We start from the raw sequence: 17,100 nt of genomic DNA, 5'->3' as shown, positions 1-17,100 counted from the left end.
TAATTAAATTAATCAAATAATTAAAAAAAACACATTTATTAAAGAAAAAACAATAGAATAGAAGAGAACAGAACAGAAATGTATTGATCTCACAATGGAGAAATTTGGCTCTTATAAACAACAGAAGGCGCACAAAGGAGGAAAAGATGCTTGAAGTATATTCAATGCATCCAATACATACATTGTTCCAGTATATTTGAATCAGATACATATATCTCGTTTTAATTGTTTCTAATTTAACTTCCATCACAGTGAATCTAATCATGAACTTTGCCCTACATAAAGCGGAACCTTTCTTCTTTTTGTTTCCTTAACAACATATATGAATGAGCACCGCAAAAAAATGTCTATTAAAAACAGTTTCAGTACTTTAAAATTCGATGAACTTTTAGTATTTATTTTTGATAGCGCGCATTGCCAAATTATTCCCCTTACAAAAGTAAAATATATCGCTGTTTTATTAATCCAAGAGTGAATTATTTTGCAGCACTGTTCCGATTAATTTAGCAACATCTGTCATCGAATTTTAGCCAATCAGCACCAAAGACGTAGTTCAGTAGTTGCCTGTGATTGGCTGAAATGGTAGGCGGTGTCTTAATCGCTGGTTGTTTCACCCTCAAAAAATTCCGACTCGTCCTCCTTGGTTGAAGGTTCACTGCGGTGACTGTATTGGTGGCAGTTTGTGATCTTTAAGCGTTTTAAATCACAATGTCGGGCCGTGTTCTTGTTGGAGTAAAGCGTGTCATCGATTATGCAGTTAAGGTAAGACATAGGTTTCTATTTTAAGCTGATACAATTTCCTTTAATTGTATTTTGAGTGGTTTATTCATGGGCTGCTGGCTTTTAAAGCTAATATTAGCCGACTGTTCATACATTTTATACGTTTAACTTATAATGTGCTGTAAAGGTCATATGCTCAATGTGATTGCAACACACGTTACATTGATTAAAGACGCAGCAATGCTCTTCAGGTTCAGTTTTTTCTTTGTTGTTGTGTAACCTTTGCCTGGCTGTATGGTTGGTCTTCACAGGCTGCGGTCTAGGTTTTTAAAAATATACAGTCACTAAGAAAATACTAGTGATAAACAGGGGTGTCGCGTATTAATAGAATATTGTTGTATTGTTTATTAATCTTTTTCCTGGAGTCTGATCAGTTGAGCAAAGCCAAAATGTACTATCAGTTACATGAAGTTCATACAAGAACACTCCTGTCTCAGCTGCCCCCAACAGGATCTCTGCAGTATATTTGCACCTGCGAGTACTGGATCTGTGCAGATGGACTAGACGATCAAATATGTTTGGAAAATGCACTTAAGTTTAATTTTCTTTCTTTAGAATGAAACCATTATTTGCTAGTACATTGAAATTGTAATACCCAATATAGAAATTGTGTTTTGTTCTATGCAACTTAGATTTGTACCAAACAATATACAAGGTTCTATAGCACCTCAGCCAAAGCTACAGAATATCAAGCAAAGGTAGTTTAATCAGAATTTCTGAGTATCTATATGGCTATTAGTACTGCTAGTAGTAATATTAGTAAGTACTGCTTGGATTGCAACAAACTAATGTCCAAGTATTCAGGCACTATGCATTCAGGCCCTCTGTCATATTTGATGCCACTTGCCTTTTATTGCAGCACAGGTATGTCTTAGAATAAAGATCATTGAATTTTATTGATCTCACATTGGAGAAATTTACCTCTGCATTTAACCCATCCTTTTGGGGAGCATTGGGCTGCCATTGTGCGACCCCTAGGGAGAGTTAGGCCTTTTTTTTTTTAACATACAGGTGGTAAAATCAAGGCTGCAACTAAGATGTTTTGTTATCAAAAAAAAGTAAACGTTGGGTAGAATAACTGCATGAATTCAAGATTCACTGATCACACATCCAATCATCATTACATTTGTTAATCTCTGACCTACCAGTAACAGATTTGGCCTATTCCACTTTAGCCTTGGGTACTGTAAACAACAACATAAGTGTTTTTTTGTTTTTTTTCAACTCTGCATAATTTACAATAAAAATCTAATAGTAAACTAAATATCCAAACGCTACAGAGCTACTTTTCTGCATAGCTGAGAATGTTTAAATACAATAATGTCCTTCAGATCATGGAACAAAGGTATAAATGAAGCCAAACTGTGCATAACTATGGTATACCAAATGTAGTCCTTTAAATAGTAGGTTATCTATTACTCAGGAAGGGGGGAAAAAACAACTTCTAGATGTAAAAGTACTCTATATTTATCTAGATATTAATATTTTACCCCTGCAACGCCTTTCTAAAATAACAATAGTGTTCATCTTAATACTTCAGAGAACAAAGCTCCTATTTGCTGTTGCATGTTGCAGTCCAATGCATAAACATTAAGAAGCTATTCTATTGTAATCAGTCACTTATTATTTAGTTGAGGTCTATAAATCATGGAGCTCAAGGTGCAGATGTGAAATCTTCCGTTTTCTGCTTGATCAAATGAAAGTAGATTTGGTGGACTGCTCCTGCTACCTGGCTGCCCTTCAGTCACTCTCCTCTGGTTTGTTTCTCTTCAGATTCGTGTAAAGCCCGACAACAGTGGCGTGGTGACGGATGGCGTGAAGCACTCGATGAACCCCTTCTGTGAGATCGCTGTGGAGGAAGCAGTTAAACTGAAGGAGAAGAAGCTCATTAAGGAGGTTGTGGCTGTCAGCTGTGGGCCACAGCAATCACAGGTGATAAAAAAAAAAAAAAAACTTCATCCATCCTGAACACAACCTCTACCTCACTATATTGTATCAGAATTTTAAGCATCAGACCAATAGAACCTGGTGCAAATTGGTGAAATTAAAGAGAAAGTGACATAGGGGTCCTGCGCACATTGAGTGAGGATGGCTGCAAGGCAACTGTTTTCGGGTGACGATGGAGGGAATTACGTAGTATGAAGGCTTAAGGCCCTTCACAAAGGCTCTTCATAAATTTGGCCAAAAGTGTTAAAGACATGAGAAATATTTCATATTTACGGGTAGCATTTTTCCTTTTTAATTGTATTTCTAAATAAAAAGGAGACTCTTTTAGTCCAAGTGTACATATCCTACACAGGAAAGGGGTAAAGCTCATAATATTGCATATTCTACTGTATTGTGCATTGAAACTGATTTTTTTCAATCTTTTTTGTTATTCTGAAATTAATTTTAAGATGTTTAATATTGCAATTCAGTAAGTAGGTAAAAATACTTTTTACTTACAAAACGATTTGTTTATAGTTCCTTAGTCCGTGCTACAATAAAATAAGGATTGGGAAACATCAGAATTTGTTTAATTTTTTTATATGCCTATATGACATTCTGGTTTCTTAATAGCTACGATCCTATTTTATAAAATATGGTTAAAAGGGAAATTTGCATTAATAAGAAGATTTGATATATTGTGTGTGATAAAGTTGCAAGGACATAATTATTGAAAAGTAATTATGTCTCCTCTTCACAGGAGACCATTCGTACTGCTCTGGCCATGGGAGCTGACCGCGGCATTCATGTGGAAGTGAGTGGGAAAGATTATGAAAATCTTGGACCTCTGCAGGTTTCTAAAATCCTGGCTGCTTTGGCTAAGAAGGAGGAAGCTCAACTTATAATCCTTGGCAAACAGGTGAAAGAAGCAAATCAAAGTTCTACATTTATTTAAATAATGTTTGAACATGTACAGCTACTTTGAGAGCAGGTTCATTTATCGTATGATTATTTCTTTCATAGGCCATCGATGACGACTGTAATCAGACTGGTCAGATGACAGCTGCTTTACTGGACTGGCCTCAGGTTTGTAACCAATGAAATACATTTTAAACAAGACTGTCTCTATTGTTGTGATAAAATAATACAGGGGGGCTCTGGCCGTGCTGATAACCAGGGGGGGTTGCATGTTCACAGCGCCTTATCATGTTCAGAAGAGACTGGCTCTGGTCAGTAAGAGCTACAGCATTCCTGCTCCGATCAACACAGCTGGTCAAAGGCTGAAAGTGAATGGTGTAACATTCTGCTTGTTGTATTTTCTTTCCTTGTTGGATCATAACTTATTGCCATAATACTTGGACTGTAAACAAATCCAAAGATCGAACAAGATTATTTACAGTTATTTAGAAATTTTTATGTTAGATTACCCTAACTAGCAGAGATTATTGTTTCTTACTCAAGTAGAAGTACAAATCATACTGTTTAAAAACACTTTTGTAGAATAAACGTAAGATTTTTACTCAAGTAAAAGTGAAAAAATATCATTTTTAAAACTAAAGTACAAGATTAAAAGTAATGCAGGAAAAAATGTTAAGGACAGATGCTTTACTGCACTACCCTATTTAAGGAAAATTTTCTACAATTCTGGATGATAACTTCCTTAGACTTAATTTTCTTAGTTTTTATAAGTAATGGTAACGGTGTCAAATTTATCTTGAAAAGCTATTTTTATTTTGGTGTGTGGAGAATAACAAGTTGCTGCAGCACCGACTTAAACTTCAAAGAAATTGTCTGGGGAAAAAAAAATATTTTTATGGTTTTGGATTTTTGTTAAATACCAACAGGCCATTACAAAAACCACCTTAATGAAAGAAAATGAAGGAGTCTTTTTTTTTAATGTAAGGAGTAGAAATTAGAGATAACTTCAAAAAATGTAAGAAAGTTGTCTAATAAATAATTAGTCTAGTAAAGTATAAATAGCCAAAGATTCTTCTTAAGTAAGGTAACAAAGTATTTCTACTCTGTTAATTGACACCTCTGCTAATTAGCAACTAGTTTTTTTCAAGTAATACTGTATTGTATGTAGTCTTGTAGTTCTATCTATTGACCAGCAGGTGGAACACAGTAAACAGCTTTTCTAGTTACAGGACTTTTTTTTTATTAAAACACAGGTATCTCTGTTTTCAACATGCACTGTTTTTAATATTGTTACTCCTTCTTCAGGGTACCTTTGCATCAGAAGTGTCACTGGAAGAAAATCAGATTAAGGTGGTCAGAGAAATCGACGGTGGGCTGGAAACTATTAGGATCAACACACCGGCAGTGCTGACCGCAGACCTCCGACTCAACACCCCCAGATATGCCACCCTGCCTAATATCATGGTAGGTAGCAGGAAGTTGTGCTCACAAATGCAGAATCCCAAACCATGCAAAGACTGCCCACCACTTGTTGAGTAGTAAGATCCTTTTAACATTACTAGCATTTTATGGGATTGTCCAAGTTATTGTGGCACATAATGTAGAATTAAAACAACACACTCTATTTAACATTTTAACAAATTAAACCCTGAAAAATGTGCTATTCTTTTCCATTCAACTAATTCAGAACTGTATGTAATTTAATCTCGCTATAAATTCAGCTGTTTTCGTAAATATAGGGCATAGAGCGTGGAATCCAGAGGTTGTGAGTTCGAAACCCACTCCCACAGACTGCCACTTTTGGTCCCTGAGCAAAAGACCCTTAACCCCACACTGCTCCCCGGGCGCCGCAAATAGCAATCCGATGCTCCCCAAGGGGATGGATTAAATATAGAGAGGGAATTTTGTTGCGCTCTACTTGTGACAGAGTAATGACAATAAATACTAGAAAAAAAAAAAAATTATATACACCGGATATAACTTTTTCATTCCTAAGACAATTCAGAAACATCAGTTTTGAGCATTGATTGGCCAGATACCAGATTATGGAGGACCTAGACTCTAGAAAGTCTCTGAAAAAGAAAACCAGTCATTCCAAATTTTATATTTAAGTCACGCAAATAGAAATCAAATTTGAAAAGCATTTTAGACATTTCAAATTGAATTATTAAAGAGGAATTGTAAATTATATTAATTGTTCCATTATAAAAATTCAGGAATTTTAGGATGTATTTTCAAATCCTATTTCCAAATGGATATTAGAAAAAAAAATCATAAATCTTATCATAAATACCTTTCCTAATCATACATTTAAAAATGCTATTCCTTATTCCATTTCCATTTTCTTTTTCAACTTGTATTTTCAAGTCCTATTTGAAATTGCATTTTGTTTTTGCTTTATCTGCCACTTTGACCTCTTTTGTAACCCCTTTAATGCTAGACAGCATTAGAGAACAAAGAGGACCTTGATGGCCAAGGAAACCGTGTGGAAGGTTTATCCTTCAGCAGGAGAGCTATTATAGAGCTGCATACAGCCAGAGCTGTGATGGGATGCTTTAGATCAAAGCATACAGATGTGTTAGAATTACCCTGTAAATACCTGGACCTTAAATCAGTCCTGTGACAAGAAACTTACTTGTTAATCTGACTAAACTTAGCTGTTTTGTAAAGAATACAGACAAAATAAAGACTCTTAGATCTGCATCTTAAAATCTAACAAATAAGGGGCACTAAATTTCATGTGCAATAGTTATTTTTTTAAAATATTTTTGTGCTTTCATTATGTGGGTATGTTGTAGGTGATCTGCCAAGATTTCTGTGCAGATGTTATTTAATTTTTCTTTTGTTTCTAATCTCTTCATGCTCTGGCATTGTAGCAATGGCTCCTTTGTGGAAACAATGACTGCAGAAATGTTGGACCTCACTTTAAGAAGTGCTAAAAACGATGCAAAAACTGCAGCAGAGTTTCAAATTTTGAAAATCACTTAGCACATGGTAATTGTTTACATTTGTAAATCCTCCACCCATGAATCTACGCAGTTTGATCATTAAAATATGATCTACGTATCGAAGCAGGCACACAAGCAAACCAAGGTTTACATGTGCAGCCTGCTGAAATCCAAATCACTTTGGGCCTTTGTTAAAGAGCTGCTCTGTGTGTATGTAAACATTTGCATGTGTTTAAGACGAAGAAGTTAGCAGATGCCTACACCCCATTAACATTTCAGCTGTTTTCGTAGTTATTCTCTCTTGAAAACTGGTTAAAAAAACCACACCATACTGAATAATATTAATGTTTGTAGATTGTGGAAAATCTCAATGAAAATTGTCAGATATCACTTACCTCCATCTAAACAAATACACTTTTTTTTCCTTCTTTTTTTCAGAAAGCAAAGAAGAAAAAGATTGCCAATGTTAAGCCTGCAGACCTGGGTGTGGATCTTACATCACGGTTGGAGGTGCTGAGGGTTGACGAGCCCCCACAGAGGGAGGCAGGGATGAAAGTGGAGACAGTTGAAGACCTGGTGGGAAAACTAAAGGATGCAGGAAAGGTATAGAGCCTAGAAGATCAAGAGGACAGGAGCACACAACCGAGCAGAGTGGTAGGTGTCTACTTTTTTTTTATAGAGAAAGTTGAAACTTGTGAAATTCTGGCTCTTCATGTCTACCTTTTCTTTTCTCGTTGCAGGTTTCTAAAGAATTAGGACTGTACTGCATACACACACCCACCAAATGAGTTTATGTATCAGTCTTGTCCTTCTGTTTGAGACTGTTGTTTCTGAGAATGTGCAGTTTGGTACCAACAGTTGAAGATGGTCACTGAGACACACTGTCCTGCAGTCAAACTATCCCAAAAGATATTTTTTTCAATGTACATTTTACCATAAATACTAATTTTGTCTCATTTAACTCCAATGTTAATATACTTTATGCAGTGAGTGAAATTTGAATAATCATACTTTTTAGATTGCTAATTGTAAGAACTGTTAAGAAGCATCTTATAGAGGCTTTACATACAGCTTTTATCTCCTAATGTAGTCATACATTTTCAGAGGTGTAAATTGTATTTTGTAAATATTAATCTATGTATGTAGAAATTATGTCTTTTAGGATCATTCTCATTACAATTGCTAATCTGCAAAGTAAATGGATATGTGACTATGGGAATGGCTGGACAATGTGTCTCAGTAGAGGAAGGGAGAGATTATAATTCAGAATTTTACCATAAGCGCCTCAATTTTCTGGTTGTACAGAATATCACAGTGACAATAAAGCAGCCAGTCTTTTCCATATTAAGAGCAGTGTCTGTTATTTTTTTTGGTACTCATTTTTTGTTTAACTTCTAATGCATTATTTAAACTTGTGTATGATATATATATATATATATATTTTATTACTATTGTTTTGTTTAATCCATGCATCACTGCAGGAAAAAGCATTTATACCAACCAAACATGATAAGAAAATTAAGGGGGGGCAAGGGTGATGTCAAAAATAACATATAGTCTTCAAAGAACATTGTTTAAAGGTGTAGCAGAGGATTTTTGCAAATTTTTTTAAAAGACCCACCCTCTCCACTGTTTAAAAAAATGCACATGCACAACCCTTTGCCCGCTCCCAAGAAGGAACGCCAATTAAACGTGCACAAGCTAATTTTTCCTCGTACACGCTCTGTTTAAAAGTTGCTGTTCGCATTGCTAATACAAGCTTACTTTCCAAATGAAGATTTGCAATTTTTCTACTTTATCAGACTCCCCACCGGTAAGTAAAAATGGGGACAAGGACGTAGGACAGCCTTAAACATATCACCATAATGATTGACAATTAGGAGTACCACTTATTTTGATTATTCACTCTGAATATACCTTTAAATTTGGTCTAAACTGTGAGGTCCATTAAAGTTGGAAAATTTATTTTGTATTTTTTTATGCTTACCACTAGAGGGAGCTGGTAGAGGTTGCTCTAATGGCCCTTAAAAATACATAATTTTAAATGTGTAATTATTCTTTTATCGTAAAGCATTATTGCAAAGTTATAGGTGAAGTAACTGAGACCAGTTATCATTGAATATTTTCATTATAATATTAAAGGAAACTAATGTTCTAGAGCTATTGTTAGATGAGTAGGCTGAGGCAGGAGTAATGAAAAACGGTAACTGAGGGGTTTCCCTTTTAAACAGAAGAAAATGTTAAAACCAAGGGTGTAGCTTTGTAATAAAGTTGGTGGGGACTGATGGACCTACAGTTACTCGACCCGAACACTTTCATTTGGTTCTTGTATTTTCCAAAAGTGAGCTCAAACATATATTTGTTGAATGCTTTCCTATTGTTGAACACAAGAGAACCTTAATACACTGATATTTATATTTATAGATGGAGAGATGCCTTTTAGCCACAAAGCACTAGATCAACAGGTAACAAATGGCAAAGAAAAGCCAGCGTCATCTATTCACATACTTTCCTGCTGAAATTGGGGATATAAAGCCCCCTGTGTTTAACGTAAGGAGGGGGCGTGGCCCCCATGGAACAATCAGGGCTTTGACAGCACAGGTGAGCTCCTCACGAGGCGCCGCTCGTGCGCACCGGAACCTGCGCACCTCACTGCTACCTGACGCTTCTTCTTCACGCACTGGATCTAACGGGGCAATAATTAAATTGTCTCCAAACTGCCAATAAGCTGGTAAATTCTTCTGTTCGTCTGAGATGAAGCAGCTGGAATGGTTTCAGAATTTAAGCGCTCTGGTCCTGATTGTTTTATCATTCTCAGCATTTCAAGGTGAGCCTGTGGTTCTGTAGGGAACATTTTTATTTTTTAAAAGGACAATGCTGCTGTGAATTCTTTTTTTAGTTTTATTTTTTATAACTAAATAAAATTTCTATTAATTTCTAATGAAAGCAGGTAAAATGGATACATTGTTTCACAATTTGAACTAACTTGAATTCATCCCAGCAGGTATTAAAAGCCAACTAGTGGTGTCTCCAGTTGGTCCAACCCTGGTGAATGTTTTAGCTGGCAGCAACGTGACTCTGGCTGTGTCCTTCAGTGGAGCAACTGATCCAGTGGTTATCTGGTTTAATGGATCTTTAACTGTGGGGACATGGACTATAAACGCCAATTTTCCTCCAGACATAGTGGATGACAGCAGGGATGTACTCAGTATTGAAAAGGATGGATCCCTTACCTTTACAAATGTGCCAAAGCACTTCAGTGGCATTTATACTGTTAATATGACAAAGTCTGGACTGGGAAAAGTATCCATGACCTTCAATCTCAGGATATATGGTGAGCAAAGGAATGTGGAGATGTGTTGCACTAAATATGCTTGACTATATGTGGTCTTCAGCGGGATTTTGGCAATATCATGCGAAACAGACCCGTCTATAAACAGATTATATAGCTTAATAAATTAATTTAAACCAATCTGGTTAGAAAACCTTTGGACAATTATGAAGCAATGTTTTTCTGAGGCTTCAAAAAGTTGCATGCAAAATAAGACAATATCTGTGTGTGTGTTTTTTTTTTTTTTTTTTTTTATAAGAGGACTAACTTTAAACCGCAGTTCATCTCTCCCCAAAAGTTTTTAATGAATTTCACTTTACAATCCTCTTAAGGCTGCAGCTATCCTTCTTGACTAATTTTTCCTGCTGAAATTTCCATTAATACATGAAAGGATACAACACACTGTAAAAAGCCAAATTCTTTGGCATTTTGTGACTTGCTATCAATTAATAAGAATAAAAATGTTAGTTTTGAAGTAGTTTTATGCCCCAATTATCAACACTCACAGCCTTAAATGTTGAAATATGAACACAGTTGGAAAGTTTATTCAATCCAAAAACATTTTGTCTACAGAGGTGATCCAGGTCGTGACTCTGAGCACACAGACTGATTTTCCCCAGGAGGGAGCTGAGCGGTTCACCTTACAATATAGCATGCTTCAAGGTGTTGTTGGGCAGGAGATCTGGAGCTTTAATGGAAGAAAACTGGAAAATGGCTCGCACTATTTGATAGAGGGAGGCAGCCTTGTAATACGTGGACCTAATCGGAGTGACATCGGGTCATACTCTGTGTTACTGATGAACCCTTTCAGCAATGCAACGGCTCAGAAGAATGTGACTGTTCTCTGTAAGATTCATAATTTACCAATACCTTCTTAAAGCTGTTAGTGTATCCCTCCATTTTTCTGGACAATATATTTTGTTGTAGATGGACCGGATGAACCTATAATTGAGGCACTGCCAGCTCAGCCTTTCTATGAAGTTGGGGACTCCGTGATTATCTCCTGCAATGCTGAAGGCTTCCCACAGCCTGCTGCTGAGTGGGTCTTTGGGGGTCAAACTCTTTCAGAATTTCACCAAGGAATCCTAAATTTAACCAATGTGCAGACCAATCAGGGAGGTGTTTATACATGCTCTGTGCTCAATGAGTTGAGTGGAAAGAAGCGGGAGAAGAATGTGACTATAACTGTCTATGGTACGTGGAAAAACTTCTAATTTTATGTAAATATGTCATTTATTTCTTAATTAAAGCTAAAGTGGTTTTAATAGTTGAAGTACCTTAAAAAATGCTTTAATTATTATATGAATCTGTGATTAAGAGCGTTTAATTTTTATTCCCGTAACAGAGAGGCCATTGGGTGATCCAACGTGCTCGGTGTTGTCTGTGAACAATACTGATCTGCAGTATCAGTGCAGGTGGGCAGGGGGAACACCAAATGCCCAGCTGACTTTTCCCCACTTAAGCACCACAAGCACTGGAGCAGGAATCTTCAGTCTTACTGTCACTGATGCCAGTAGCTTTGATGAGAAAACTGTTGTTTGCAATGCAGAGCATCCAATAGAACATAAAACTTGCAGCGTTACAGCAAGTAATATTTATTGTCCTTCCTTTTGTTTGGAAAAAAGAACAGTCAGTCAAAATGCGCTTTAACATTGAACACAACCCTAACAAGAATCTGCTTGCTTAACAGGTCGTCCCATGAATTTCCTCCCAGCTGTAAAAAACACTGTTGACCCTGATGGACAAATTGCAGTTACCATCTACTGTGTCAGTGATGCATCCCCTCAGGCTGTGGTTTCATGGTCTAGAGGAGGTGAGGAGGTCATCAACGGGACCCCATACCAGATCAGCAGTAATACCACACAACTGAAGATTCGAAGTTATAACATCTCCACTTTCCTGCTTACACCAAATTTCACCTGTACTTGTCGTAATCCACTGGGCAGTCAGAAAAAGCAGATCCAACTGCAAGGTAAAGCAGCATACAGGTTATGTCTGTACTTTAGAAGTGCTTTAAAAATTCACTATAATCTGGTTTGATAGGCTGAACTGTCTGTTATTTAGTAAGACTTCTCCAATTGGCAAGAGTTTTTATAAAAGTGACCTTTTGTTTGTTCTTAGCTTACCTAAGGAAAGTTTTCTATGCAGAAAAAAGTAAACATTTGGCCCCCCTCTTTTAAACATGCAATGTGTGAAATCTCTTTGATTCACAGTGTTTGACAGATCCATCGTTATGTTCTTTAGATCAGGCTTTGTTTCATTAAAATTCTAGGAGAAATTATGAAAAGTTACTAAAGATTTTTATGATATTGCATCTTAAAAAACAAAATCATCTTTGCTGAAGAGGGTTTTTGTTGGATCTCAAAGTGCCCATTTTAAATCTTTTAACCTTTAAATTCAGATCTGTTTTATGATGCAGTACTTGTCATGTGGATTAATACTTGATCTGAAATGGCATGTAAATGTTTTACAGCCTCAATTTATATACAGGTAAAAAAATTAAAGCATATTGTACCATAAACTGAACATGATGCCCTTTTGTAGTAAGTTATTTGTTTTATTAGATTTTGAAAAAAAAAATAATAATAAAAAACTAGAGTATACTCAGGAGAGAATATGCAGTTAAGACACTCATATCAGAAGAATTATGGCTAACTAATTAAACTGAAAAACTACTATTCAAATGGGCCTTACGTAGTTTGTTCATTGACTAAATGACTACTATAAATAGGACTGAACCAATTATCCCCATTGATCATGATGAACCACTTATTAACATAATTATTAACTAATTTAGTAATCGATTAGTCTTAGCTGGAGTATACAGACTTTAAAACATGCCATTAGTTAAAAGAGAAAACAGCTTGCAAAAATGTTAAAAGTAGAAGCAAAAACAAACTATATTTTAGAAAAAATTATACAGTCTAACAGATTTCATATAAAAATGTGAGTCTAGAATGTTTTTCTTGCTTATTGAGGAGTGTCTTTACCAACATTTTGAGAATTGCTATTTTATGTGTAATCCATTTAAATTTAAAGGAATTTTTGTACATCATTACTTTTTCTTACATGATTTTACAATAGTCAATACCTCTGGTTTACAGAAGTTTGAGAGCTCCATTCCATTTACCTTTATTTGCCAGCATGACTTGCATTACTAAAGGGGCACAATGGTCCCTTAGTGAGGGAGCTAAGGAGTGCTTTCCTTTAAACAAAGCTCTCCAGTCTTTATATCCCATTAACTCCCTTTCTCCCTCTGTCCCTTTTCAGGCCCGTCTATCTCAGATTCTAGTTTGTTCCCTAATCAAGATGGGTCAATCATCACATTGACCTGGGAGGTCCCACCTACATCTATTGTTACAGGTAAAGCAGAAATAACGTGGAGTTTTTAAGTAAATTTGGAAAGTTCTGGGCTGAGTCCTTTTCCCAGACAAATTTCTTAGGAAAAAGCAGAAACTGTAGGCCTAAGCAGAAAGTGCTCAGGAAGAATGCAGACTAAATGTTGAACATAGAAACTGTTCAAAGAATATAGGGGTGTAAACACTGAGTAATGTTCAAACCTGTCAGCTGAGCAAAACTGTATTTTGGGAAAACATCTTAGAGCAGAAGTGCTTGGAAAAGCAAATATCTATGTACTTATTACCACAGACTAGATTGCTTCATAGATTGACTGAAATCTGGAGCTTTATTACTGCTAAAGGCTCTGGTGCAATAAAGTCTAACATTTTCTTTTATCAAAGGTTTTGACATCCAAATGAAAGGACCAGATCTTCTGAGCAATAATGAGAAAAATGCCATGACGAAGGGCAACTCAAATGAATACCGCATAATTCAACAGAAACCTGGATCTGCTAGGAGTGCAGACATATTTTTCCTTGATCCCGACTTGACCTACAGGTTTCGAATTATTCCCAAAGCTCGACTAACTGATGGAGAGCCATCTGAGGTTCACAGGATTGGTCCAGGTAGGGGAATCTCTTTTGTCAGAGACTAAAATTAGGTTAATATCAGTTTGTGTTATTTAAACTACTAATGGCTTTCTGACTGACTTTAGGTGAAGGGCTGAGTGGGCCTGCCATTGCTGGTATAGCAGCTGGAATTCCATGCAGCATTCTGACCCTATTCCTAATAATAGGCCTCATTGTTCTAATATTCTACCTTCACAAGAAAAAAAGTAGGTGAATTTAGGAATCATGTTTTCTATTCATATTCTGTTGTTATGGATCAGTTTTACTTTCCTATGTAACGTGGTCCGGGCACAAAGCACAATAAGAATTAATTCATTTTAACAACATCACCTTATATACTTAGTCTTTGCATTTTAAGTTGTTGGATTGAAACACCAGAATCATACTTGAAGCACGTCATCATGTGTCCTGTTTGTTTTTTTCCCCTGTAGGTCGTCAGACAAGATATCCAGTCTCCAGAGCAGTTGAGAAGGTTTGATGTATTTATTTTTTGTTCATAAATGAATATAAGTAAACGGATAGCCTAATGGTGCTACCTTTCTCCTACCTTATCCTGAGCTATTTTCTATATTGAAGCTGCTATAGGTTTAGACTGCTGGAAGACATAGGAACCACTTTTCATCAACCTTCTTCATTCTTTTCCTATTCCCAAATTCTACAGTATTTGTTAGTTGCACTCATAAACATGTATCTCTCAGCTTTTTCTTGTCATAGTAGTTTCATCTGGTTTGTTCCTGTTTGACTGTGACTTCGTCCTGGAAAGAGATGTCAGCCGGGCTGCTGCCATAAACACCATTTTTTTGTATACATTTTGGAGTTTGGCTTTTTTTACATTGTAGTCCTGTTTCTCTTACTATATTTACACCAATCCTTTGGAACCGAGCCGCACCAAATCTAATACTCGGTCAACAGTAAGGCTTGGGCTGATAACAAAGAGCGCATGAGCAGACCGCGTCATCTCCCATTTACAGTCAGCTGACTCATTTTCCTGCGTGTCCAGCTTTGCAATTCATCCATTTCTTCACCTGTTCACAACAAAAATTTCTTTTTCCAGGCACATAAATTCATAGGCACATAAATTCCTTGAATTTTATGGGTCATGCCTTTTGTGTTTGCATGAATCCCCCCTTGAGAGCTGTAGTATCATGGACTCCGGGTAGGAGGCCTTCAGAGGGGTAGTTGGGCATATGACTTACTGTAACTGCTCTCTTAACATTGGGGATTGCTCAAAGCTTTTATGCTTGACTGTGTCATTCCTGGATGGTGGCCACCTGCAGAGCTGGTTAACAGTCACCTTTTGTATAACTGCTTCTTTTTGTATGTTCGCTTCCATCACCTTGAACCCCTGTCAGCCTCGGCAGTGGCCGCTCACACTGAGCCTCATTCTCTTGGGTTTTTTTCCTGTTAAAAGGGAGTTTTTTCTTCACTGTCATTGCATGCATGCTTGGTGTAAAGAATTAATGAAGACTAATCCATCTGCGTATGATCTGATTAAATTGTATCTGTTTAGTGTAGTTTAGTGTCGTTTAGTAATTCATGCTGAATTAAAAGTTAAAATTGGGATATATATATATATATATATATATATATATATATATATATATATATATATATATATATATATATATATATATATATATATAGAGAGAGAGAGAGACATATTTTTTTTAAAGTCTGCATATAAACTTGTGTCAAAACATTTTCATGACCATCTTGTAAAACCTTGAATTAGAAGTTGCAGCATCAAGGCGATTAATTTGCCAGCCTTAGAACATTTTGTATAAATTTCTGTTTCTTTATCTACTGATTGACACTATTCTAATATATTTGTCCTTCTCAGGTGAAAAACATCCAGACCAACTCTGCTCCACACAAAATGCTGAATGCAGGGCTTAGGTCTCCACCTGACTACAATAGGTTGCACCAGGTAGTTTTACTAATGCAAAATTATATTATACAAATTGTATAATATGAAATCTACTAATCAGATTAAAATTGACCTTTGTTTTTTTACTTTTATTCCAGACTCCCTCAGAGAGATCTGGGACTCTTCCAACGTTTGTCCCACCTCCCCCAGTCAGAGTTGCAACAACAGTTTAAACTTAAAAGTACAGTAGATGTGTATAAAACTGACTTTATTTTATCATAGTACTTAGGTCAAGTGTCTTCATTAGACTGTTTTTTTTTAATCCTATTTTTTGTTAACATTTCTAATGAAGGGAATCATAATGAACTTTTATTATCTATTAAAAGAAAATCATTAAAATAACTGAGTCTGTAAGTGAACAACAATATGTAGGAGGAACAAGTCAACAGAGAGCAGCTACCTGGGCTAGAGCTACTGACACAAGTGTCTCTGGGAAAGCTAATAGCAAAAAATCAGATGCAGAAATTTTATTTCAAGCTGAGGAGGATGCCAACCAGACAGTTTTACACTCAAAAGCAGGATTTCAACAGATGTAAACTGTGCTGTTAGAATAATGCAGGGACATGTTAAACCTTAATGGCTAAATATTTCAGCTGTGACTTAAATTAACAAATCTAGTTTTGCAAGACCATGTCCTTGTGTTTATACTACAACTTTAATGGTTTTCTCATGAGCATAAAATCCACAACCATAGATGTATCCAGGACAAGTTCAACTTGGCTCAGCCATAGTTACATTTCCTATCCAATGAATGTTTTGCAAAATTGAATCATATAATCTTAAATCTGCCATTGGTGGAAGTAATTATATTTTTAATGATTTTACTACTTTTATCATTTTATCTTTGTCCTTTCCATCTGGAGAATTTGAATGTCCTGAAAAGTGCTCACAAGTCCCTTTCGCTGCTCCTCTGTGCAGGAGTCACCACGGCAAGTCATTATATCTTGCACACAGATTTCATTAAGGTCTGACTCCCTTCCCAGAGAACCTAGGATTCAAATCTTGCCCCTCAATATTAAAGACGTTTTTTCTCTAAAGTTGCAATTTTACTCAATGCGGTTGAGTACCCACTGCCTTTTTTTGTCTGTGTTTGTGCTTGAAACTTTACGCATCCTTCAGTTAAAGATAGAAGGGTAAAAAAAAGCCAGGAAAATGACAAAAGTAATAAAAAATACAAGTTATAAAAAATGGAAATCATGACATAGACTTTGTATATATGTATACATAGTATACATACACACTGTATGTTAGGCTATAGATTGATAAATAAAATAAGTAAGCAAGCCTGATGGAGCTCATGGA

General features: G+C 36.1%; 2 protein-coding genes across 2 annotated transcripts; both read left to right on the top strand.

Moving 5' to 3' along the window:
- The first annotated feature begins 604 nt into the window (after positions 1-604).
- Positions 605-7,920, top strand: etfb (electron transfer flavoprotein subunit beta). Its single transcript, XM_038276322.1, has 7 exons — positions 605-762; positions 2,554-2,712; positions 3,467-3,625; positions 3,730-3,792; positions 4,930-5,088; positions 7,011-7,226; positions 7,313-7,920. The coding sequence occupies exons 1-6, from the start codon at positions 709-711 to the stop codon at positions 7,179-7,181; spliced, it is 765 nt and encodes a 254-aa protein (XP_038132250.1). The 5' UTR covers positions 605-708; the 3' UTR covers positions 7,182-7,226; positions 7,313-7,920.
- Positions 7,921-9,184: 1,264 nt separating this feature from the next.
- vsig10l (V-set and immunoglobulin domain containing 10 like) lies at positions 9,185-16,930 on the top strand. Its single transcript, XM_038276321.1, has 12 exons — positions 9,185-9,399; positions 9,577-9,906; positions 10,477-10,749; positions 10,831-11,097; positions 11,249-11,491; positions 11,594-11,875; positions 13,174-13,266; positions 13,644-13,868; positions 13,958-14,077; positions 14,303-14,343; positions 15,712-15,798; positions 15,897-16,930. The coding sequence occupies exons 1-12, from the start codon at positions 9,327-9,329 to the stop codon at positions 15,969-15,971; spliced, it is 2,109 nt and encodes a 702-aa protein (XP_038132249.1). The 5' UTR covers positions 9,185-9,326; the 3' UTR covers positions 15,972-16,930.
- The last annotated feature ends 170 nt before the right edge of the window (positions 16,931-17,100 follow it).

The sequence above is a fragment of the Cyprinodon tularosa genome, unplaced genomic scaffold (genome assembly GCF_016077235.1).
Source record: "Cyprinodon tularosa strain WSP-4 unplaced genomic scaffold, ASM1607723v1 ctg124, whole genome shotgun sequence".
Classification (NCBI taxonomy): Eukaryota; Metazoa; Chordata; class Actinopteri; order Cyprinodontiformes; family Cyprinodontidae; genus Cyprinodon; species Cyprinodon tularosa.
The sequence above is the reverse complement of the archived record's forward strand: the minus strand, read 5'-3'. Positions and strand labels throughout refer to the sequence as shown.

What these genes read in the sequence shown, in the direction of transcription:
- vsig10l (XM_038276321.1), top strand. Translation starts at nt 9,327, where the DNA reads ATGAAGCAGCTGGAATGGTTTCAGAATTTAAGCGCTCTGGTCCTGATT. An exon ending in CTTCAATCTCAGGATATATG is followed by an intron (nt 9,907 to 10,476) that starts GTGAGCAAAGGA and finishes TTTTGTCTACAG; the next exon opens with AGGTGATCCAGGTCGTGACT. An exon ending in AACTTGCAGCGTTACAGCAA is followed by an intron (nt 11,492 to 11,593) that starts GTAATATTTATT and finishes CTTGCTTAACAG; the next exon opens with GTCGTCCCATGAATTTCCTC.
- etfb (XM_038276322.1), top strand. Translation starts at nt 709, where the DNA reads ATGTCGGGCCGTGTTCTTGTTGGAGTAAAGCGTGTCATCGATTATGCA. An exon ending in CTTTACTGGACTGGCCTCAG is followed by an intron (nt 3,793 to 4,929) that starts GTTTGTAACCAA and finishes CTCCTTCTTCAG; the next exon opens with GGTACCTTTGCATCAGAAGT. An exon ending in CCACCCTGCCTAATATCATG is followed by an intron (nt 5,089 to 7,010) that starts GTAGGTAGCAGG and finishes TCTTTTTTTCAG; the next exon opens with AAAGCAAAGAAGAAAAAGAT.